We start from the raw sequence: 26,143 nt of genomic DNA, 5'->3' as shown, positions 1-26,143 counted from the left end.
GTCACCTTTAGCTTGCTCACTGGGGGCTTCAAGACATTAAGGCATGATTTTCTACAAAGCTGCTTTAAAATGATGTGCATTGTGAAAAGTTCTATTCAAATTAAAATTACTTGAATGTAGACAAACAAATTTCTCTTAGGAAAAACTTTCATGAGTTTTTCACATAACAATCTGCTGATAAATGCAGTGGTGTTGTTTAAGTTTCTTTATTATAGAGTGCTTCTTGTTGCCAATGTCAGACTCTGCTGTATCACTTAAGATTTAAAATACATTTATGTCAAATCCTTGAATGTTTAAGCGAAAATATTTTGTGAGCGCCGTTTTTTAAAAAAATATATATATATAATAATATTGTATTGTATTGTGAGGCTTCTGCATCATATTGTAATGTATTGTGAAATTTGTTTATCGTTACATGCCTACTAAAGACCAGCTTTGCCAGGTTGGAAGACCAGCTAGACCATCTTAAACCAACCTAAACTGCCATTTTTTTCAAGCCAGTTCAACTTGTTCCCATGACATTGCCATGTTAAGTTACAGGTATAGTCTCCCTGGAGCAAACTGGGGTTAAGTGCCTTGTTCATGGGCACAAGATGAGGGATTGTCGGGGCCTGGGTAGCTCAGCGAGTACTGACGCTGACTACCACCCCTGGAGTCGCAAGTTCGAATCCAGGGTGTGCTGAGTGACTCCAGCCAGGTCTCCTAAGCAACCAAATTGGCCCAGTTGCTAGGGAGGGTAGAGTCACATGGGGTAACCTCCTCGTGGTTGCGATTAGGGGTTCTGGCTCTCAATGGGGCGTGTGGTAATTTGTGCGTGGATCGCGGAGAATAGCATGAGCCTCCAAATTCTGTGAGTCTCTGTGGTGTCATGCACAGCGAGCCACATGATAAGATGTGTGGATTGACTGTCTCAGAAGCGGAGGCAACTGAGACTTGTCCTCCACCACCTTTATTGAGGTGAGTAACTGCACCACCATGAGGAACTAGTAAGTAGTAGGAATTGGGCATGCCAAAGTGGGGAGAAAATGGGATAAAAAAAGAAAAAAGAAAAAAGATGAGGAATTGTCCCTTGTGGGATTTGAACCAGTTACATTTTGGCTTTGTGGTCCAGAGCTTTAACCCTTACGTTAGGTTTATTAAATGGAATCAGGATAGAGAGGTGGCAAAAAAGTAAAACTTTCAATATATTACATTTGTATATACCATATCTATTCATCTCATTATATAGGTCAAAGTGCTGTGCATCCTCCCTCTCTGTTGGCCATGAGGGACAGCTCTCCGAGCAGCACCCGGCCCAAACTGCCACGTCACCGACCCCTGAACCGCACCCAGTCTGCTCCACTGCCCCAGAGCATGCTAGCCCAACTTGTGATTCAGCAGCAACATCAAAACTTCCTGGAGAAGCAGAAACAGTATCAGCAACAAATCCACATCAACCAGGTACAATCATTTAACCAAACAACAGAGAAATCCCTTCTGAAAAGACCAGCTTGGACCAGCATGCATCAGAATATACTGGTGACAAATAATACTGGCCTTTTCAACAGGGATGTCATTACAACAATATACTGTAGTTCTTTGAATTTAGAGTGGTCTTGTGAAGGTGGGTATGAAGTTGAAGCAATATAGTATCAATCTTAAACACACTTTTTCCTGAAATACCATTCAGTTAGTTCACAAGGGAACTAAAGTCAGACAACCCATCTCCATAATGTGAGCAAAAAACCTGTACATGGTTCAAAGGCGGCACTTGAATTAGCATAACTTAAGGCATAAGTTGAATGCTATCACCACAAAATTGCATGAGGGACAAGTTCAAATGGACACCAAAGTGGATAGAATACATACTTTTGTTACCCTTTGTAAATATTTGTGTTTCTGTGCACCAGCAGCTATGACCTGGCCATCCATTTAAATGCAATTATTCTGTCGCACATGCAAGGTTAGCGACATGGGAGGCTCGCACAGTGAAAGACTCCTTTGTTAGCGTGAGTTTGCAGATTGATCTGCCTTATTATTGCTGAGAGTGCTATGGGAAATTCAAGGTTAGAAGTGCAATTTTCAGACACGAAGATCAAAAGTGCATAGAGAGCACTTGTTTTGCCTATTTATTGTTATGGTCTTTGTAGCCAGGAGCACCACATCAATCCTGGGGGTTTAATGTATAGGCCTATTTTTAACTGTAGTCTGGTCTGGGTGACAGGTATAGTTGTGTGATTGTAGGTTTAAAGTTACTTATTGTTTTGTTTTGTATGTTTAAATGATGTAAAGTAAATGTATCGGCTGTCAATATTTATCAGCGAATTATTGACCAAATTAAAAACATCGGTTATAATAATATCGGTTATAATATCGGTTATAATCATGAAAACACCGATATGAAAAACCAATGATTGATTTATAATAAATTAGTGACACACTTTGTAAAAACTCTGTGAATTTAAATGCACAATCCAGACAAATTAATAGCCACAATATGTAGAAGGGTTGGCACTCCTAAAAACATGTAATCTTTCATTTGTATCCTTATGTTAATAAGGAAAAACCAATGTGACAGTTGTGAAACGGGACTTACCTATAGGCTAAATGATGAGGGAAACCATTCAAAATGCTCTGAAACCAACAGGCTTTGACTTCTGACATATCAGTATGATATCCATTAATGCTGCATGACTGATTGAATTAAGATAGAAATCGCAATATAGATTTGTGCACAAGCTTCATGTGAGCAAGCGGCGCCCTCTTGCAGTCTGGATGGCACTATCCATTATCTATTATACAACTATAAAACAGAATTTAAATGGGGTTTTTGTTCCTTTGGTTTAAACTTTTTATTTTTCCATGATGTGGTTGACATTTCTGTTGAATTTCCCAACATATGCTTAGCATAAATTTGTAATGCTCTATAAATATACAGTACATACATGTAAAATGTGAGTTTTGAACTGCAAAAACAGAAGTGCAAAAACAATGTATTAGTACAGAATAAAACATTTTTAATAACAGTCATGTTATCATATTTAGGTAATTTTTCTTTTTATCTTATATTTATCTTTCATTGTGGCTCTCTTAAAAATCTTGGCCTGTCATGTGTTCAACAAATCAAATCCATGTTCAATGGAAATTATTTATTGTTAGAACAGTAAAAAAAATAAAAAATAAAAAAAATAAAAAATAAACTTTTGTACCTCATTAATTTTTTACCAAAGTAAAACTTTTGTCTGATGACAAAATAAGATAAGTGGCAAAATATCGGTATCGGCCTGTTGTTATTGTTAAAATCGTTATCTGCCAAAAATGTTCATACCTATGCATCCCTAAAGTTACAAGAAACTGTAACAAACGTGTTTAAAAGCAAAACAAGCATAAATAAATATAAGCACATAATAGCCAGTTAAAGGTGAAGTGTGTAATTTCTGAGCCACTAGTGATAATGTTTCTAAACATGTTTTTTCCAAACACTCCCCAGCCCAAATTGTCCCGCCTCCAACCCAAGCCATTGGTTGAGACAGTTTTGATACATTGGGCTGATTGGGATACTCAAACAAAGCAATGTTTTGAAAGTGCCACAGAGCCACAGTGTTTATTCTAGAAGCAGCCTACAAATAGCTTATTTATAGTTGTCTCTACATATTAAGTTTGTAAAGAACAAAGTATTTTGAATCACCAAAAATTACACTTCAGCTTTAAAATAAATTGCCAAGTGCAAAAATGCAGCAATTTTTTTCCAGAGCAAGATTTAATCTGCAGTTCAATTTGCAACATACAATTGCACTGTGCTGTCTCGAAGTGACTCCTAATTATTCTCACTAATTGTTAACAAGTAAATAACCCCCCCTTTGACGATCTATAACACAGCAATGTTATAGCTGAGTGCAATAAATGATTTCTGGGAAATGAATCCTCTGAAATCAGGGATTAGCTTTCTCTGGTTTATTAATGGAACATTTTATGCTAAGTAGGGCACCTGTGGAATTTTACATGATCTTACAGGCTTAAATTGGAAATAATAAAAAGCATTTTACTAAAGCCAGGACATAATTACTATATTTACTCGAGGTATGCTATATTTATATGTCTTTTCGATTCATCATGCACAGTTTGGCTGTTTTCCCCATCATATACATCAGTTCAAATTCTGGTAAAGAACACTGGTTTGTTTTACAAAAGAACAAAAAAACTAGGGATGCACAATATACAGTGTTGGGTAATTTACCCAAAATGTAATACACTGCTAATTACGTCTCTAAAATTCTAATCAGATTGCTTTACTGATTACTTTATGAAAAGTAATTACATTACTGATTACTTTACTTCCAAATTACTTTCCTAACAAAATTTTTTTGCTCAATTAAAACAAAACAATGTCTATACAGTGATACGAAAAAGTATTTGCCTCCTGGTTTCTTCTATTTCTGTGTATTTTTCATACTAAATTGTTTTAGATCTTCAAATGAGATAAAACAAAGGCAACCTGAGTAAACACAAAATAGAAGTTTTCAAATATATATATATATTTATTGAAGCACAAAAGTTATCCAACACCTATATCACCCATGTGAAAAACTAACTGCCCCCTTAAACTTAATAGATGGTTGTGCCATCTTTAGCAGCAACAACTGCAACAAAATGCTTCCGATAACTGGAGATCAGTCATTCACAACGCTGTGAAGGAATTTTGGCCCACTCTTCTTTGCAGAACTGCTTTAGTTCAGCCACATTGGAGGGTTTTTGAGCATGAACTGCCCGTTTAAATTCCTGCCACAGCATCTCAAATGGGTTCAAATCAAGACTTTGACTAGGCCACTCCAAAACTTTAATTTTGCTTCTTTTGAGCCATTCAGAGGTGGACTTACTCCTATGCTTTAGATCATTGTCTTAATCCAGTTCAACTCATGGACTGATGACCGGATGTTCTCCTTTAGTATTTTCTGGTAGAGAGCAGAATTCATGTTTCCCTCAATTATTGCAAGTTGCCCTGGCCCTGAAGCACACCATCCCCACACCATCACACTACCACCACCATGCTTGACCGTAGGTATGATGTTCTTTTTGTGGAATTCTGTGTTTGATTTATGCCAGATGTAATGGGACCCCTTTCTTCCAAACAGTTCCACTTTCGACTCATCAGTCCACAGGAAATTCTCCCAAAAGCTTTGAGGATCATCAAGGTGTGTTTTGGCAAAATTTAGACAAACTTAATGTTCTTCTGGGTTAGCAGTGGTTTTTCCTAGCCACTCTTCCATAGATGCCATTTTTGGCCAGTGTCTTTCTGATAGTGAAGTCATGAACAGTGACTTTTATTGATGCGAGAGAGGCCTGCAGTTCCTTGGATGTTGTCCTTGGTTTTTGTGACTTCCTGCATGAGTCGTCACTGTGCTCTTGGATGAATTTTGGAAGGTTGGCCACTTCTGGGATGGTTCACTACTGTGCCAATTTTTCTCCATTTGGAGATTATGGCTCTCACTGTGGTTCTCTGGAGTCCCAGAGCCTTTGAAATAGCTTTGTAACCCTTCCCAGACTGATGTATTTCGACCTTGGCATTGTGTGCTACTGGGTGAGACCTTTTAGCCAACTTCATGCTGCTAAAAAAGTTCTATTTAGGTGTTGATTTGATTGAACAGGGCTGGCAGTAATCAGGCCTGGGTGTGTCTAGTCCAGCTGAACCGCTCATTGACCGGTGTAGGCTCATGGTTTGTGGCAGGCATGGCCGTTGGCTCGTGGTCCGTGGCAGGCGTGGGCGTTGGCTCGTGGTCGGAGGCAGGCGTGGTGGTGGGCTCCGACGTGGTGGATTTGGATGCGGTGGCCAGTGTAGGAGTGCTGAGTTCCTCATCCACTACTCCAACAGTAAAGGCCGAACCACTCATTAACAGGGCAAAGTCAATATACTTTGAAAGAGTCCAATGGACTATCTCCAGGCATCCTGGAGCAGACTGGCTCATTTAAGCCCACGCGAAAAATTACTTTGAGGGCAATACCATTAAAGTCCTCCAAGTGACAGTCCACAAAACTCAGCCATGTAGTCCTCGAGGGGACAATTCCCCTGGCGTAACCGCAGAAGTTTAAGTGCTGGGTTCATTTTGTCTGTCATCTATTCTGTAACATTGTAGGCAGGCAAACAGGAGCAAGATGAAGACAACATGATGTGAAGAACCCAAGTGCAGTTTATTTACAAGACATGGAAATCCAAAACGTGAATTTAAAAAAAAACATAAATGACTTGACTGTTACAAACAACATTACACCAACAATACTCGAAAAGAGACAATGGCAAACATGAGGGCTTAAATACATGGACATTGGTAACCACAAGACATAGACAACTAATGAAGAGACTAAACTAATGAACATGATAACAGGACAAATAAACAGGAACCAATAATAAAACAGAACAAATAATAAGATAACAAGACACATACCAGCTACTCACATGACAGGAACAAATGAGGGGAACAGGAATTCACATGACCAGGACACCAGAAACAGGGTCAGGAAGTAAACTAATTTCAAAATAAAAGACATGAAAACAAAAAATGAACAAAAAACACATTTAAACGTGTCAATATATGAACCATATAGTTTATCGTCTGATTTTTATTTATTTATTTATTTTGGTCTTGGTAAATATTGGATATTTAATTGTGGATGCTCTTTTCCACTTATTTCTAGCTTTACAGTTGGATGTTTGGTTAATGATGATTCAGTGTTTGCCAGCTTTAGCAATGTTGTGATGCCCAAATTCACTTGTAGCATGTCAAACTATTTATTTTTTATTAGGTAAAATAGTAGCCTACATATGTTTTTAATATTGGTATCCCAGCTTAGTATAGGTATAGTCCAGAATTTTCCTATCATGCATCCCTAATAACAGCGCATTTAATGTATACCTGAATGTGGCATAGGGACAATAAATCATTCATCGGCAGAACTGAAATGGATATTATGTACCACTGACAGAATGAAATCATGATGTTTTTCTGTTTCATAGATGCTTTCGAAATCAATCGAGCAGCTGCGTCAGCCGAACGTCCACCTGCAGGAGTCAGAGGAAGAGGGAGAGGATTTGCACGAGCAGGCCATGCAGGAGGACAGCTCGCCCTCTGGTGGTGTGATCCGGAAGTACTGCTCCGATAGCAATGGCAGCAGCAGTTCCAGCTCACCCACTGAGCCACTGGACACTCACCCTGGTGTCATCCGGGTGAAAGATGAGCCCATTGCCAGTGATGATGAAATACTGGCCACTCAGAGCCTGGCAAACAAGCAGAGCTGTTACATTCACCAGGTTAAAGGGAGGGTGGTGATACAGGCCATGATATGAAACAAGAAACATCAACAGATACAATCAAACATGCACACAGGCAAACATACACACAACATGTTGAATATGGTCACAATGCATGACAGAGCCATTGTTTTGGGAGCTTCAGAACTGGTCTCATTTGTGAACTTGTGAAGTGATCTCTGTATTGTATGTTAGTATGTTTTGTATATAATTGAAGAAGATGAGATTTAGCCGACTTGGTCTTTTAAATGCTAAGAAAAACAGTTTTTGATTGTTAAAGTTTGTTGACATAATTTAAGAAATTATCTTTCTACTTCTTATCCATCCTTTGAGAAATTGCACCCCAAAGCTCTTGAAATATATTCTGTGATTTTCCATGGCACTATGAATATGTAGATTTGATTTTGCTTTATAAGAATGTTATTACAAAGCTATTGTTTATGTATGGAAACAGTGTCATCAGTGTCAAGACAGCTGGTAACCATCTAAATCCACACAGCAATATAATTATAAGGATAGTTCACATCAATATGAAAATTCTGTCATCATTTACTCACTTTCTTTCCTCCCTGGAACACAGAAGAAGATAGTTAGGCAGAACGTGAACCTCAGTCACCATTAAATTTCGTTGTGTGGAAAAAATGAATGTGAATGGTAACTAAGGCTAAGATCTCCTTTTATGTTCCAAGAAAGATTGCTACAGGTTTGGAACAACACAAGGGTGACAGATTTTTCATTTCTTATTTTACCACACTGATAACAGTTGGGACGAGTTCTGGAAAGCTCTAGAATCACATTCTGTGTTCCTTGTTCTCCTGTGGCCCAAGTTGAAGCTGCCCGGGATCGTGATCAGCACTCTGCTCCTTGCTAAATTTTGAGAGGGAGAGAGTTGTAGAGGAAATGCCTGGTGGAAGCCAGGAATCAGAATGATTCATGAGCGCAGGAATGCTGGGAGAGGACAACTCCATGCTGAAGTCAGAGGGCCAAGTAGTGAGCTCTGATTTACCGTTGAGGCAAATTACAAAGTGAGTGTGGAGACAGTGTGTGTGTGTGTGTGTGTGTGTGTGTGTGTGTGTGTGTGTGTGTGTGGGGGGGGGGGCATTTAAAACCAAACATTTTCTCTGTATTCCCACATGATGTGTTTACCACGACATGCAGGCTTGATGTTACTTCAGTAGAAAATAAGGTAATTGTTCTGTTCCCTCTTTTTTATTCAGTCCTCTCCTGAGGTGATGTTGCTTTTTGTTGGCTGTCTTTCTTCATAAAGTGCTCAGATCAGCTCAAGTGATGATTCAAGAAATGTTTCAACTTTTTTGTTAGCAAACCATCTTTTTCATTTTGCACTTCTGGTGTACAATTGTTTGTTTTCGCATATGAGATCCTCAGAAAAACAACAACAACAACAACAAAAAAGATTTAACTTACAGAGGAAAACATGTTTAATTGGTGTGCGCCATTACTATGTCTACAAATAGCCTGTGAGTCAACCTGTTGTCTGTTCCACTGTTCTGGATGTTAATGAGAACTGTCCACTAGCGATATGATGTCATGTTTTGTTTTGTAACCATATGTGTTCCTTTCTTGCCTTCTGTCACAGATTACCTTTTATAAATAAAGTTCTTTTTCCATCCTGTACTTCTTTGGAAAATCTTTTCCCTGGACTACTCGGAGATGTTTAATGAGTGAGTTTACAAAGTAAACATAGGAGAATCTGGGGCTAGTTGTCACACAAGGAAGTGGTCACAAGGCCTATATGTCAGTAAGTATTAGGTTTTGCATCATAAGTCCAATTACACAAATGTATGTTTTGTAAGTTGGTTTTATAGTTTAAAACCCTTATAAATTAGAATAATTTTTGTTAATTTGATCCTCCAATCCACAGTTTCAATATCATCATATTTTTGCTATATTTTTGGCGTAAATAAGTAAACACCACAAAACCACATTAAGGCAGGGAATTATATCATTAAGGTACTGTATATTTTAACAAAAAGATTGAACTGTGTTCTCAGGACAAGGTTATTTTTCGTAAATGTCAGGTTGAGGCAAGTTGTCACATTCTTATTCAGTTAAGTTGTTACAGTCCTTTTTCATTTTATTTATAAATTTATTAATTACAATATTTATTGGCCAAAACAATATATATTTTATATGTAACCCTTTATATTGTTGCTGTTTCATTAATTGTTTTCTGCTAATTGTTCAATAAAGTATAAATAAATAAGAAATGCTCAAATGCTTTTTTTTTTTTTTTTTTTGTAGCCAAGACTTTAACGTATACAGAAACTGACTTTTAAAAATAAATGCTCAGTGGATTAAAAAGTGTGAGAACTAGCCCCAGACACCTCTAAATCTACATTGAAATATGCATAGTTGAGCTGTCTCATAACTTAGGATCCATTATTTCAAGTCTCCAAATTCATAAGTCAGGCACATGGGGTATCGTTTGAAAGCTTAGAATCTGAACTTTTCATAGATAACTATCACTTCTGCATTTATGTAACAAAATTTCAAAATAAGGCCTGAAAACATTTGCATCGCAAATCAGCGCCACCTAGAGGTCATGTGGTAGAAATATTAAAGGGATAGTTCACCCAAAAAACCCTCATGCCATCCCAGATGTGTATAATCCCATGTCTTCAGAAGCGATATGATAGGTAAAGGTAAGAAACAGATCAATATTTAAGTATTTTTTTACTATAAATCTCCACTTTCACTTTCAAATGTGAAAGTGAAACTAAACAGTTACCACATGTGACTTTCAGATGTTAAAGTGAAAGTGAAAGTGGAGATTTATAGTAAAAATGACTTAAATTTTTATCTGTTTCTCACCCACACCAGTCATATCGCTTTTTGAAGATATTGATTTAACCACCGGAGTCTTATGGATTTATTTTATGCTGCTTTTATCTGATTTTTGGACCTTCAGATTTCTGGCCACCATTCACTTGCATTGAAAGGACCAACAGAGCTGAGATTTTCTTCTAAAGATTCTTCTAAAAATTCAGCTGAAGAAAGACAGTCTGGGATGGCATGAGGATGAATAAATGATAAGAAAAATTGTGTGAACTATCCCTTTAATATATGTGGCTATACAGAACCTGACTTTCAAAAATAAATGTTCAGTGGAGTAAAAAGTGTAAATCAACATGGACACATGCACTGTTGAGCTATCTCATAACTCATAGGACCCATAATTTTAAACAAACCAAACTGCCTTTAACATAAACATAATTTGAGTATATGAAACACATTCATTGGTAACTATAGTGGATTTTACTGAACCACACAAGTTTGATTATAAAATGTAGTCGCCCCCTAATAAGCTTTCCCACACTCATCCAGAGTCCATCTTCAGAGGGCGATACAGAGGTTTTAAACTCTGCCTTTGAAGGCTTTCTAAACGGGGTTTGAAGTGAACATGAGAGGTTCCCTAAGTCTGCAATAAAGCTGTTAAGATAAAGTGAACCTCAAGACGGTGGTATATAACCTGAGTTAAAGCGACCAGACCAAGTTTAACGAATTATGCAGGGTAGCTTAGCCTGAGCCCGGACAATTCCCAGTCTGAGCAAGTGAACCAAGCATGTGACACAACAGTCCATCCAGTGCCACCTTTCTGTGCATTTTTACCAGCTCAAATCAGTGTCTCAAATGTTTTATTGGACTGATGTCTGAAAAAAGAAAAACAACTGTCATGGTTGTGACTGACTGAAACAGACCAACTATATTTGCAAGCAAATAACTGGAGAAGCATTTGCAGAAATACCGCCTTTAAGGATTTGATTGAAAAATGGCTTCATTTTCTAAGGTATTACAATTCATCTTGTCTTAAATAAGATAAATAAATAACCCTGCTACAGCTGTGTACTAATACCTAATACTAATATTCTTTCAAATTGAATGCTTGTGTCAAAAGTGTTATAGTGTAACATTTCTACACAGGATGACCATCTATTTTATGTTTAGGTGTTAGTTTAGGGAAAGGATGTCTCTTTTGTTTTCCTCTCATTTGCATTTAGGACACTATTGGTTAGGTTTAGGCGTTGGTAATGGGTAAGGATGTCTGTTTTTGTAAGGTTCTGTAACGTTGGTGCTGGCAGTGACGATGATGAAGACGATGATGATGACGAAGAAGTGAAGATTAACCCAAGTGCAGTTTATTTACATAAGTGTTATCCAAAACGTGAATCCAAACCATAACAAACTTAACCGACTTGACATGGAATATGCTACACATTGTCCTTTGTCAGGTATTGAAGGCAATACCTGACAAAGGACAATGGTAAAAATGAGGGCTTAAATACATGGACAAGGGGTAAAACAAAGATGAGGGAACCAATGAACAGACAGAACTGATAACAAGATAATCAAACAATAAACCAATGAAAACAAGACACATGAACCTGGAGGGAAACATGAAATCACATGACAAGGGAACCACATGACATGAAACAGGAACTAAACTTTTCAAAATAAAAGACATGAAAAACATGAATCAACAAAATACACATGACATATCCCCCCCATTAAGGGGTGGCTCCTGATGCCCCAACACATGAACATAACACAAAAAACATAATATAATTTTCAAAGTTCAATAGGGAGCTGGGGTGGGGGGGTCTTGAGGCATGGCTTGGCAGGGTGTGGAGCATGGTATCAGGGCGGAGCCCATGGGGGTGGAGCCATGAGAGGCTCGAGGGGTGGAGCCATGGAAGGCGGAGCTGTGAGGGGCTCGAGGGGCAGAGCCATGGAGAACTGGATACCCGGAGAGTAGCTGAAGACTTGAAGGGCCAGGGTGGAGCTGGAGGCAGGGAGGACCAAGGCGGCACCAGAGGCTCGGAGGAGCAAGGCAGAACTGGGGGATCGGAAGACTGAGGCGGAACCGGTGGGACTGAGGACCAAGGTGGAGCCGTTGGGAAGGAGGTCCCTGGTGGAGCTGACGGATCAGAGGGACAAGGCATAGCCAGAGGATCGGAGAGCCAAAGCGGAGCCAGGTGACTGACTGACCAAGGTGGAGCTGGAGGGACAAGGGACCCCGGTAAAGCCAACAGGCTGAAGGACCGCAGTGGAGTCAAGGGAACGTAGAGCCGAGGTGATGTTGAAGGATCGACAGGCCAAGGCGGAGTCCAGGGCTCGGAGGGTCTAGGCGGGGTCGGAGGGTCAAAAGTTCCCCTTGCCCGATCAGGAGAACTTAGGGTGGGTACAAGGGCTGGAACCATCTCCAGGTCCAATAGCTCAGATGTGGTTATGACATGGCATGGAGCAGACTTAGGCATAGCTGTGACATGGCGTGAAGCAGGCTGAGGCATTGCTGTGACATGGCATGGAGCAGGCTGAGGCATTGCTGTGACATGGCATGGAGCATCCATGTCACCATGTCGTGGGATGCTGGCTCGGTGACCATGTCGTGGGATGCTGGCTCATCGACCATGACGTGGGACGCTGGCTCGTCGACCATGACGTGGGACTCCGGCTCGGCATCCACCTCCCCTACAGTGAACATAGAACCAATAATCTGCAGGGCAACGTTGATATACTGAGCCAGGCCGTAAGTACTCCGACCACCAGGCATCAGGGAGGAAACTGGCTCACTCAAACCTGCCCAGAAAATGTCCTTGAGGGCTATTTCATTAAAGTCCACCAGGCAGGCCAGAGCACAGAAGCCCTCCACATAATCCTCTAGGGGACGACTCCCCTGACGTAGGCGTAGGAGTCGGACCGCTGGGTTCATATTGTGTGGGTCAGGTATTCTGTAAGGTTCTGTAACGTTGGTGCTGGCAATGACGATGATGAAGACGATGACAATGAAGTAAAGATGAACCCAAGTGCAGTTTATTTACATAAGTGTTGTCCAAAATGTGAATCCAAACCATAACAAACATGACTGACTAGACACAGACTTGACTGGACTTGATTTGACATGGAATATGCTACACAAACAAAATACACATGACAGTTTTGTTCACCTCTCATTTGCTTTTAGAACACTATTGATTAGGTGTAGGATAAAGTTTTAGGTTAGGGAGGTGTGTTTTACTCATTTAAACCTCCATCTACTAACCTTGTCTGATTACGAAACCATTTCACTCGCTGTTGGTGCCCCCCGCTGGACATTTCACTAGGAAATAAACAATTTTTTTGCCACGGTCACGTAATGTTCATGAGACAATGCTGGCAGCAAATAAAGGAAATCGTGTTTCTTTTCTAGAAACAGTTATAAAACGCCCACCCGGGATCCAAATTTATATCAAATAAAAAAGAAAAAGGAGTGTGAAGGCTCCTCTCTGGTGTGGAATAATTTATTTTGGAGACACATCTATGCCCAGTTCTCTAGGGCCTGCTGTTGCTGTTATTTTTGCAGACTGTCAAACCAAATGTACATACTGTGCTGTCCAATTGTACAGACTTTTCCAAGTTGGCCAACTGTGATTGACTCACAATAAACCACGCTTTGCTTAACTGACAGATCATGGGCATTACATCAATGGAGAACTTCTGTCACTGGATTCATCAAAAGACATATAATATATCAGCAAAGCAAAATATAAGAGTGGTACTGGCTTGATGGGGAAGCTGGGGCTCATGCTAGGTTATCATTACCCATTATGTAAAGTTATTTGGTGGTTTTGCAACAGTTCACTTTGTATGGTCAAGACCTCATCCAGTAGACCTCAGCATATTACAAGCAGCCAGAATAAGGGAGTGAGACTTTGGGAAAGCCACCCCTGCATCTCACCCTTTGCCATTAGGGAGAACTGCAGTCCCCACCCATAACAAATAGAAAGGAAAATGTGGGAATAACATTGACCCACAGAGAATTTACATGTATATATGACAGCCTTTCCTGCTGGAAAATCCATCTTAAGCTGGTAGCTGATGTTTTGGAACATGGTAGCTGGTCTAAGCTGGTCATTAGCTGGACTATCTTGGACCAACAAAAAATCAGCTACCAGCCAGTGGTGTAGTAGTGTCTGAAAAGGTGGGCATTTTTAATGAACTATCTCTTCAACATGTACTTTCCAGCAGGGTCACTGGACAGCATCATCCAACCTATTATCGTGACTCTATCGGCATTAATCTCCCATGTCATGTTTAATGAGATGGCGAATGGAGGAGGGGATGTTCAAATAGCAGGCGGTGTGCAGGACCTGCTATATCTCATAGTCAGATTGGTCATGCTAATAGGTGAGACTGAGGAAGAGCAGCGACCCAGGGATAAAGACTCCCATGGGAAGAGCTGACTGCACAAAGAAAAATTTTGGAAAAAGATCAACATAAGGAGTGGAGGTGAAAGACAGGAGCAAGAGTGAGTCCGAAAGAGAAAAAGAGAGGGAGAGAAGGAGAGTAAGGCAAAAGGGGAATATATCCTCAGGATTAACTGACTTTGATATCCATGGCCAGGCAGTTTTTATGTGCCTGCCTTCCCAGTCCGACTGTGTGTGCTCCAGGGCTCATAAAGCAGACTGTTGGCTGTGGACCTCTGAAGTGAGTTGGACAGGACATTTTTGTAAGTGTTGCTTGAATGCACCGCCAGGCAGAACAGCACCCGTAGGACTCTTAAGACTGTGATTTCTGCTTGTTGCTGGGGATTTAAGCTTCATCCAGCTTCCAGCTCAATCCTATACATGTCATTTACAGCTTGTGTGATCATGGAGCAGAGGGGCTGCAGACAGTACAGACTAATAAAACTGGAAATTATTCCATTCTGAGTTCAGAACTAATCATCATACTGCTATAATTGTGTTGGAGGGAGCGGTCTTGTTGGTGCTTTTGAGCTTATGCTATAATAGAATATGATACTCATGAGCAAGCCCGGCAGGTGTGCTGTCATTCCAGTGTGACACTGTTACTCTAGACGATATTGAAAAAGAGGGGAATGATGTCACAATAATTTTAATTACCGTGATACACTGTAGTGTATTTGTAGCTCTACTGGTAGAGTGTGCTGCTGGCAATGTTAAAATATGGCGTGTGTTGAATATGTTGTGTAGCTCAACTATTAGAGTGTGCTGCTAGCAATGCTAACATATGTTATCTGTTGAATAAGTTGTGTGTGTTGTGATCAAACGGTAAATCGGCATTGCTGATAGCACACTTATAACACCTGGACGTCTATTTGATGTGTGTGTTTACATCTGGAAGACATTTTTTTTTCTAACGTTGTTTGCTCACCTACATCTATAAGACATATGTCAGTAAGAGTGTCTCGGATATCAATAAGACATTCAGCAGATGTCTTTGAGATGTTTATGATTTAGAATGTTTGTACATCTCATCTTTTTAAGATGTTTAGCAGATGTTAATTAGATTGTGATGTTTTCCAGATGACAAGATCTAAAACAGACATCTTGGAGATGTACGCGTGCTATCTGAAATGTAGCTTCAGAAAGTTTATGTACTCTGGGGGGACATTTTGGTAAGCACAGACCGATTTCAGCAGCAAAACAGTTGACCTACTGTTGCGTAATTAACAGTGCAATCATTCTGTTTTGGAAATCTTAACCAGCAACTCAACCTTAGGTATCCAGCATTATCAAAAAACAATACTGGGGTGTGCTTCCCAAAAGCATTTTTAGCCAATGATAGTTGCAAGTTCCATCGTTGCCAACATAGTTCAACGATTTGGTATTTCCTGAAACCATAGTTCCAACGAACAGTCGCAAACAGCATTGCAAAGTTGTGTGGCTGTAACTACAGCTTTCCATCTGTAATTAGAATCATAGTTCCTTGTTAGTTTGTTGACTTTGACCACATTTACCATCACTTAAGGAAACAGCTTATTCCGGGGTTTTGCAGAAAGTGCCATTCAAATGTCACGTAAACGCGAATGCTGTCATTTAAGGGATTAAAGGCTGTTAAGAGAAAGTGCTTTAACACACACACTGCTTATGTGTCCATGTTAATGCATAAATGGTGTTCTTATAGGTTTTTGAAGAGTGCGCATGTGCGTATGTGTTCAAGTGCGTCGGGGCAATGCATCTGTCACATTTACATAGTGCATGCGGCTTTCATGTCTTCAGCAGCTTTCGCACATTAAACATCTTTCTGGAGTATGTGTAAATTAGCTATTGTAATTTGATATATTTGATAGAAGTTATTACTCTACCCCCTGTGTAACGTAATTAACGACAGCTCTGTATCATTGAACCAATGTGGTTCAAATGATGGATGTGCGACATAGTTACTACAGTTTCAGGAAAAAGTTGACAAGCAAGTAAATTTCTCCAACGGTGCATCATACTATGGTGGTGTGATGAGGAGGAGGGAGTTGAATCAGCCCAAACAGCAGGAGAGGGATAAAGAGGAGCCGGGGATGCCAGTTCAAGTGAAAGAGACACACGCGGCCGCTGTGTGTGTGTGTGTCTGTGTGTTTATGTTTGTTTAAGTTGATTTATGCCATTAAAGTTATGTTGAATGTTCTGCAGGTTCCCTCCTCCTCCTTGCCAATCCTGAACCCTTTACATTGGTGCCGAAACCCAAGAAGAAGGAGGGATTCGCTGTCGTAGAGTCCTCGCCACTGCCTGCCACCAGGAGCGGAGGACTCACTGCTGTCCGCCATAGGCCGCTGAGGACCAGGCGACGACATATCCAGGTAACAGTGTGCAAGTTTTTCTCTCTCTGTCTCTCTCTCTCTCTCTCTCTCTCTCTCTCTCTCTCTCTCTGTCTCTCCCCCTCGCTCTTTCTCTCCCCCCTCACCCTCCCCTCGTCTCTCCCAGGGCTCCAGAGAGGCGGGGAAGACCTGCCAGCAGAAGGACGGCCGGAAGGGCAACACCACCCCTCTAGGAAGGAAGGGGAGGGGAGTACGTCATGCCGGAGGTTTGACGCACTGGCCTAAATGGGCGGCAGAGGTGTGTGACGAGGAGGAGGGCGTGGCTGGACCGTAACGATGGACGTCCGGCACTGAATCAGCCCAATCATCGGGAGAGGGATAAAGAGGAGCCAGGGACACCAGTTCGGGAGAGAGAGAGACACACGCGGCTGCTGTGTTAGTGTGTGTGTGTTTATGTTTGTTCAAGTTGATTTGTCATTAAAGTTATGTTGACTGTTCTGCCGTTTCCTGCCTCCTCCTTGCCCATCCTGAACCCCGTTATAGGTGGTTAAGCAGTAATTTACATAGTTCTATGGGAAACACACCCCAGGTCAATCAGCTTCAACAACTACATTTTGTGAAGGATAACGGCTAGACCAGTACCAAACCAGTATACTGTAAACCAGCTTGTTCCATTATGGGAACTGCATGCTGCTAGACTTTTTAGCATGGAAAAAAGACCAGCTTGTTTTGCCAGATTCACATACTTAAAGCATCAAAAAACGTTTTTGCCCAAAAGTTTTGGAATTGTATTGGTTGGAATGTGATGAACAGACTGTCAAGTTCTGTTGCATTTGAGCAATGATGTCTGGCAATAGCACAGACCTTTTACCTGAAATTTTGCATAGCAGAAACAGAATGACAAGTTCCTATATGACTCCCTTTGTTTGCTGCAGAAAGGAGAGTGTTCATAATCCACTATATGTCAGAGGAGAAGTTGGGCAGATAAGGTGGAAACCCTAGGATCAACCTAGTAAAGAAGACTTTAAAGGTGAAGTGTGTGATTTCTGTGCCATTGGCATAACCGAATATTCCCTCTGTCTACCATTGGTCAAACAAACAAATTGGTTAAGCCAACGTCGCTATGTCTGCCTGGTCTGGCCACTAAAATATGCAGAGCAAAGTTGTGGTAGCACCACAGAGCCACAGTATTTAAGTCACTGCATGAGTCTGGGGGACCATAAAAGCCACTGTAAAGTTTGTGTTCGCATGCCTCTGGCTAAAGCTTATATTAAATGTAGCAGATTGGCAGAGAGGACATTTTTAGTGCACAGCTGAAATGGCTGGACATCAAATCAAAGGTGCAATATAAATCTATTAGAGGCAAACCCAACATAAGTATTTCCGGGACAAAGCAATTCACTTTTTCTTCACATCTATGGTGCAGTATGCAGACACATGATACTTTGCTATTGTGTACAGCTAAGCATATAATGCTATTTACGATGTGGATTTGAAATTATGCTTATGACCTGGATGTTAATAATGGTGAAAGAGGCATGAATCTAGTTGTCCAGTAGTTCAATTAATTTTTATTTTTATTGTATTTTTAGCTTTTTCTAGAAAATAAGTTGTATCATTTAGAACATATTATCAAGAATGCATATACTGTTAGGCATATATTTAACTCAGTATCAAACATCATGCTTTTTCCACACAAAATAATAAGGGTTATGCTGTGTACCTGCCTCACAGTTTATAGTGAGATTGTGTCCATACATATATTATCAGGTATTTGGTCTTCATGAACTAAGTATTGCAGCATTTGAGCATTTAAAAATTGTCAAAATGTCTGATATAGGAATATAACTTTATATAACTGCAATTTTTCACACTCAAATTTAAAAGCTCACCATTTACACATACTGTTGACTAATGTCCCCCCCACCCCCCCACCCCCAATTATTAAAAAAATATATTTTCTATGTTTACAATCTTAAAATGAATAGAAATGTTAAAAATAAAAAACAAAAATAAGATAATTGTTTTTGTCCTAAATTTGTAAGCTTGTAATTCTGGTTCGGTTCACTCTATCTCCCTCCAAAATTCTTATTTCATTGCAATAGATGGCAGCAGGTACTAGGAAAAATATTTTTTCCTCTATCACATTCCATTACAAAATGCAGATCTGAAATGTAGGTCATGCTCTAACACAATTTAGCCATCACAGATGTGCTTGTCCATAGACATTCAGTTTAATTTTCAGTTCATGCACCAGGTGGTGCATTGTTTTATCAAATATCTCGGCCTCTGGGTGGTTTAGAAGCTCGGTCTAGGTGTCATTAGAAAGCTCCTCCCATTTGTGATGATCCAATACATTTTATTATCAAGAGTTGATAACATATATTTATGACGATTTGTCAAGCATTGTTTTCCTGCTGGACCACATATTTTGTTCTGGACATCTAAGATATAATATTGGATTATTCACACAAGCAAGCTCAAAGACAAGTAAAAAAAAATTTTTAGAAAACTGCCTAACGTAAAAGCAGATATAATGTTATCTGCTATATGGGCTTAAGCAGCAGTGATCGGCACATAAAGAGATGTTTGTATTTGATGTCTTACAAAAATCATATTTCACTTTTAAATTCTTTTGAAAATCTTTTGAACTGTGGTATTATGGCAACAAAATAACTATACAGTTGCATTCCTGAGAATGTGAGCTTTCATTTGATATATGATTCGTCTATTTAAAGTGCTATTTAAAAGACTTTTATATTCATATTTCTACCTATATCTATATAACTATTTTGTTATTTTATGTAACATAAATGCAGAAGTGATGGTTATCTCTGAAAAGTTCAGATTTGAAGCTTTCAAACGATACCACACTTGCCTGACTTTTGTATCAGGAAACTTAAACATTTTAAGCGTAAACTTATTTCAAGACATAGCGCGCCCTTTTGAAACCACCAGCAGGTCTGCAGAGTTGAAGAGGCTAGTCTAGTGAATTTCTCAGGGTATTTTTTTTTTTTTTGAAAGTCAATTTATATATGCACATACTGTAAAGTTACCTTCATTATATAGTTATATAGACCAAAATACAAAGCCACTACTAGAGAAAAAAAAATAAAAAAATAAGAAAGAGAAAACTGCAGCTGGACTTTTGACTTAAAACCTTAAACAGTAGTTACTGAGCCCTTGTGACAACTTCCCCATGTGACAACTAGCCCTGGTCTCTCCTATTTTGTTTTTGCAGTTCCATACAAGTTAATGTGATTATATAGCCAAAGGAAGCAGATCTTAGATAAGGGCTTTTTGGAGACTAACCTGGTTAGATGGATATGGAGTGACATTAGAATTTGCAGTTCTCCATTACAACATTAAGAGGCCTGCCAAAGATGCTGAAGCTTTTACCCACAGCGCCAAAGATTGGGTTTCCAGCGATGAAGTGCAATTCAAAGAGCAACCAAGTAAATCATGATCAATCTACTGTTGTGGAAGTGAAAGTCAAGCCCATTTAGAAATAAAAAGTGTGAGCAAAGAGTGTTCACATCTGTTCCATGAATTAACAGAGCTGACTAAGCTCCTCTAGTTAAATGACCTGAAAAGTGTTTTAAAAAGGCTGTCTCATGGTGTTTTCTGCCACAAGCGCAAAATATAGGTATATCACACCAAACAACAGTTTTAAAGTCGTGGAAGCCTTCTGTCAGCAACTTTTAAAGGAATGGTTCACAAAAACTTCTGTCGAGAACCACTGTGGTCGGATCATTGAGTCATTGAGCTGAACTTAAGAACCGGAGTGAACCTGGATTAAGTGGTTCATTGAAAAGAACAGTCTCGAGAACATCATAAGTTCAACACTCTGATTCAGTGGTTCAGTTGCAGCAGTTCTGGAGTTATCAGCTCACCCAGAAGGGGAAGATTATCAGCGAATAATATCTTATATCTGCCTGTTCGTCACACAAAGCCATCGAATGAGTTGTCCATCAGAAGACTTGTAATACAGCGCATGACTCATATGGACTACTTTTATGGTTCTTTATGATGTTTTTTTTATTTTTTTTTTATTTTGGAGCTTGACAAATGATGTCACTATGAACTGTCATTGTATGAAAATAAGTGAAGATTCTATAAAATGTCTTTAACAAAAAACAGCATAGATGTTTGACATGACATGAGGGTCACGAGACACGTGAGAACCAATTAGGTTTAATGTTTTTGACAGAGCCACCATATTGGATTTAATCACTGTTTACTGTGCTGTTTGCTGTTTTGACTTGATATGAGAGAGAATAATGAGTTAAAATAAAGTCTGTGTGAAATATAAAATGAGCTTATATCTTCAGAATGATGTATGGACTAATTTTATGACACTTTTGGGTGCTTTATTAACCGTTAAAGTAAGTCACTGTCTAACACAAACATTCATTAAATTATCTCCTTTTGTGTTGCACAGAAGAAAGTAAGTCATAAAGGTTTGGAACAACATGAAGGTGAAAAATATGACAGAATTATAATTTTAGGTGGACTATCCTTTAACTCCAATGAAAAACATTCTTGGGTGAAAGGGTGAAATAGAAGTTATTTCCTAGGTTTAATGCGTAATCTCTGTAACCAGACTGCCAAAACAAACAGACATTTCTCTCTCTCTCGTGTGTGTGTGTGTGTGTGTGTCTCTGTGTGAGTGTGTGTCTCTGTGTGTGTGTGTGTGTGTGTGTGTCTCTCTGTGTGTGTGTGTGTGTCTGTGTGTGTCTGTGTGAGTGTGTGTGTGTGTGTGTGTGTGTGTGTGTGTGTGTGTGTGTGTGTGAGAGAGAGAGAGAGAGAGAGAGAGAGATAGAGAGAGTTAAAGTTACACTTTGGCTGTGTTGAGATATACCCAGTTTCAACTTGAAGTTAAAGCAGCCTTTCTGACAGGAACACATTATCTCTGGTGAGGCTGGTGATGGTATACCAGTCATAACATGGAGAGAAATCACTCTTTATTGATGGGGATCAACTGATTTGAGTTATTGAATGCCACAGCTCTAAATGTACTGCAGTTAACACTAGCCTTATTTACATTTTGAAACTCAGCTGGCACTGCCAACTCATATGGCCTGAGGGTACTCTGCCATGACAAATTGTACCTAAAGCCAAGAACTCTGGGAATTGGCAAGAAAACAGGTGCTTTCCTCTACAGCTGCCCTCTATATAGTCAGAGCTCAAGTGTGGGTCCTATTCCTATGAATGGAGAGACTGACATTCTTTTGATTGGAATTTTGTTTAGGCCTCATAGGCATGCTGAATGAATGCCTGACATTTCACACATTACATTGCCAACACATGCCACTCTGTCTCTGGTCATGTTCTGGTACATTGGCATTATTTTTTTTATGCACTTGCTTCAAAATATTAATGATTTAAATTGTAACATTTTTGGAAGTCCACACCTTAAAATAAATACATTAATAAATAAAAGTAAAGACTTTATCCAAGGAAAATAAAGGAGGCATTAAGATTAGTTTGAGTCCTTAAGCAGGATTTACTGATTTCATGTCAGCTGAGTGGCAGATGTTTTCTTCATTTACTGTATATAATCTCTGTGAAAAATGCACAGAAATGGAGGCCGCAAACTAAGAATAGTTCCCCAATCTCCACCTCCATACACACTTAAACTTTCACCTGAGCAAAAAAAAAAAAAAAAAAAAAAAGACATCACATTGTTTTTTTTAGAGAACGTTCACATCGTAACTTCAAAAGACCTCAGGCACGTTTGTTATCGTTTATTTCTTGGACAGAATCATGTGCTTTTCCCTGGATACACAGCCTCAAATTGATAACAGATTGCTTGGGATCCTGTCCTGTGCCGAGAGAGGGAAGGCACTTTGAATTTTTTTAAGGAGGGTAGTAAATGCTTGAGACACTGTAATTTTTGTTTGAAAGTGGAATGAACCTCTGCACAGGGATAAGATTTAAAGGCCTAAGAATAAAATGGGATTGAAACTTTGTGTCACTGAAACAGCTGATGCAACATGATTAACAATGCATGCAGTATATTGTTTTCTTTCTTAAAAAGTTTTACCCCTAAAGACATGAATAGTAACTACTTTTCAGAAATATGTTTCATGTATTAATCATTTACATTCACATGAGGAATCAAGTCATATCAGTGGCCTCATGAAATTTGTTTTCTTTTAAATGTTGCTTTGTTGCCTCTCATGACCAGCCAAATACTGCTTTATCTGGCTAATCCTCCTATTATCAAAAACGCTTGCTTGCGAAATAAATTAATCATGGCTAACTTCTGTAGCACACTTCTACAATAACATTGGTAACCAAAAACATTTACTTTTGCATGATGCTCCATCCATACCACTGGGTGTCAGTAGGGCCCATAAGGCAATTGCCACATCAGTGCGCTGCAACATTAACAAAAAATTAAAAAATTAAAATCAAACATGCTTAGAAGAACAGGTTCCATTTAGAACCCTAAATGATGCTATTTCTCGCTTCATATTTGGAACCCCTAGAAGGTTCTATATAAAACACTTTTTAAGGGTTCTATCAAAAGAAATTTGAGCCAGGTGGAAAGGTTCTATATAGAACGTTTTAGGGATTCCCAACATGCAACCATAACATTTGGGGTGTCTCAATCAGTTCCCTATAGCTCCCTATGTCATGATTCAGTATATCGTGAACCAGGGCCGTAGCTAGTGGGGTGAAAGGTGGTAATGATTCTAGGGGTCCACAGGTCCAAATGGGCCCACAACAAATTCTAAACAACATTTTTTTTAATAGGAAAGGGGCCCAGAGCAATATACTGTCAGGGGGCCCAGAATACCTTGCTACAGCCCTGTTGTGAACACAAATTCAGGCACTGGTAAGGGTGTTCATCCACTAAACATTGGGACACTCAGGGCTCCAGTTGAGGGAGGATGCGAGGGGATGCTATCCCCCTTGTTGCAAGAAATATCAAATACCATCCCCTTTGTAAAACCACCATCCCCCCTTACAATCCCCTTTAGATCAATTGTGTCATGTGTTAGGCCCTACATAGAACTAATCGTGCAAGTAAAATATTGAAATCTCTACGTTTTATAAATAACAGACTTTAAATAATGGTGATTTGCTGGTCAGAATTAGAGTTCAACATGTGAGGTTGCCAGATTTCAAGAGGTGTAATCGCCCAAATAGATCTTTCAACTTACACAGTTTGGATATATTCAGCCAATGTGACGCTTTAGTCACACAATCTGGCAACCAGCGCGAGCTCTCTATCCACCGCAAAAAGGCGCCGGGTTTTCTGAAAACACGGTAAACAGGTATGTCGGAGTTTAACGACGATGGGTTGACTTGTCCTTCTCAGTGTTCACAAGAAACTTACGCCACTGAAGGTAATGCAAGTTTTCAAATGTTTTCGTGGACTTGCAGAAATGGCAAAGAGAACAAAAAAAAAAAAAAAAAAAAAAAAAAAAAAAGACAACAGAATGTAAGATATTGCTATGAAAAATTGACAGTTACAACATGAACAAGTTTTTAACTCAAACCATTTTCAGGGTTTCGCCCATAAAACACTTTTGAGTGTAGAACAACTTTTTGCACCACTGTTTAAGCATCCTTCATAGAAACAGCCCAAACTTCCCTTATAGTTTGGTTATTGGAGTAGAAACAAATGTGTGTGTGTCTGTTTCTTTCATGATCATAACATGGATTTTATTCACAAAATTAATCATAGCATACAATAACAGAGGGTAACAGGTGTATATTATGGCCATTTAAGGGTCAATGACATGATAATTTCTTTTATTAAAATAAAAATACATAAAAATGCAATTCACACTAAACATTTACTTGAATACACCTCTTGAGCATATTTTCAATTTTTGAATAGTCATATTGATATTTTTTTTCTGGGGCTTAAAGTAAAATATGTCATGTGGTGTCCAGAAACAGAAAAAAAAAAAGCCTCATTAAAAGATGAAATTCTTGAAATAATAAATTTTAGCATGACTACTGCAGAATAATCTTTTATTGTTATTTCTTTAAAAAAATAAAATAAAAAAAAAATAATAAAAAATAATAATAATAATAATTAAAAAAGCAGTGAAACAACTGTTTTAAAATATGATTAATTTTTAAAAACGCTTTTGTCCACAAAATCAAAGTCATGTGGTGTAACCAACATGTATTTGTTGTTTATGTTGACCATAAAACAGAGTGGACCCTTAAGACAAACACATTTTTTTATGAAAAGGCACATTTTGTTCTGGTCATGTGGTGTAACCCTGAGAAAATGTAGTGATATTTTATATTTACCTAGAAAAAAGGTTTCAAAACTTTTTTTTTTTTTTTTAAATGAAAGATTAAGTTGTTTATCCTCTCATGTATTCATGGTGCAAAGAAAGTATTACATTAATTTTTACTCTATTATACCACATGACATTAAAAAAAAAAAAAAAAAAAAAAAAAATATATATATATATATATATATATATATATATATATATATATATATATATATATATATATATATGTTTGTTTTTGTAGAAAATGCTGTAAAGGTTTTTTCAAAACGTATGAGACCAGATTGAACAAATTATTGTTTTAATTTAAACTAGATTTTTTTTTTTATATAAAGATTTCTTATTTTTAATTCCTCAGACAACCTTATTTGTCAAATACCCATAAGCATTAGCGCCATCCCCTTTGAAATTATTTTACAAATCGACAACTGGGGACACTCTGGGCTCAATCACCTGCGACACGATAACGAGCTCGCGCATTCAATCGCAGCTGTTATTAATCTGCACCATGGCTGAATAAATGACACTATCGTTCATTTTCATTGAAGATATTCAAATGTTCAGTGTTTTTATAACATATAAATTACATAATAAAGAAATACAAATATAAAGGACTGTTTATACTTTCTTTTAACAAATCTAATATTTAAAAGATTGTTTCCCTTTCATTGTGGATGACAGACAAACAACTTCTCTTTTAAAGCAAAAAAAGGCTTTGACATCATATATGTACTTGTGCTCGTCTTCTAACGACTTGAGAGACTTCAAAAGACATGACGACATTTCCGGCAAGGGAACATCGTGAGCAACGGTGCTCCCTGGTTTCAACGGTGCATTGTGGGATCTTTTAGGGAGCGAACATTTCAGTGCCCTGGAACGATTTTGCGATTGGGACTCCCTGATCAGTGCCCTGACTACTGAACTAGGGAGCAGATTGAGAGGTACCCTTGGTTTTTGTTTATTTTTACATGTATTTTATTTTTATTTTTTTGCTACAATTTCTTTTATTACAAAAATTTAACTGAATAGTTAATATACTAAATA

General features: G+C 38.7%; 2 protein-coding genes across 2 annotated transcripts in view; both read left to right on the top strand.

Moving 5' to 3' along the window:
- The window catches only part of hdac9b (histone deacetylase 9b), a 34,870-nt gene extending 25,953 nt beyond the window's left edge, over positions 1–8,917 (top strand). The window contains exons 10-11 of the mRNA XM_051720459.1: positions 1,229–1,440; positions 6,989–8,917. Coding sequence (XP_051576419.1) covers positions 1,229–1,440; positions 6,989–7,318 — 542 coding nt within the window. The 3' untranslated portion in view covers positions 7,319–8,917. The remainder of the gene's footprint in view (positions 1–1,228; positions 1,441–6,988) is intronic.
- abcb5 (ATP-binding cassette, sub-family B (MDR/TAP), member 5) overlaps positions 1–26,143 on the top strand; it is a 236,690-nt gene that overhangs the window by 48,613 nt on the left and 161,934 nt on the right. The gene's annotated exons all lie outside the window — the stretch shown is intronic.

This window comes from Myxocyprinus asiaticus, chromosome 16, assembly GCF_019703515.2.
Source record: "Myxocyprinus asiaticus isolate MX2 ecotype Aquarium Trade chromosome 16, UBuf_Myxa_2, whole genome shotgun sequence".
In the NCBI taxonomy this organism is placed as follows: domain Eukaryota; kingdom Metazoa; phylum Chordata; class Actinopteri; order Cypriniformes; family Catostomidae; genus Myxocyprinus; species Myxocyprinus asiaticus.
The sequence above is the reverse complement of the archived record's forward strand: the minus strand, read 5'-3'. Positions and strand labels throughout refer to the sequence as shown.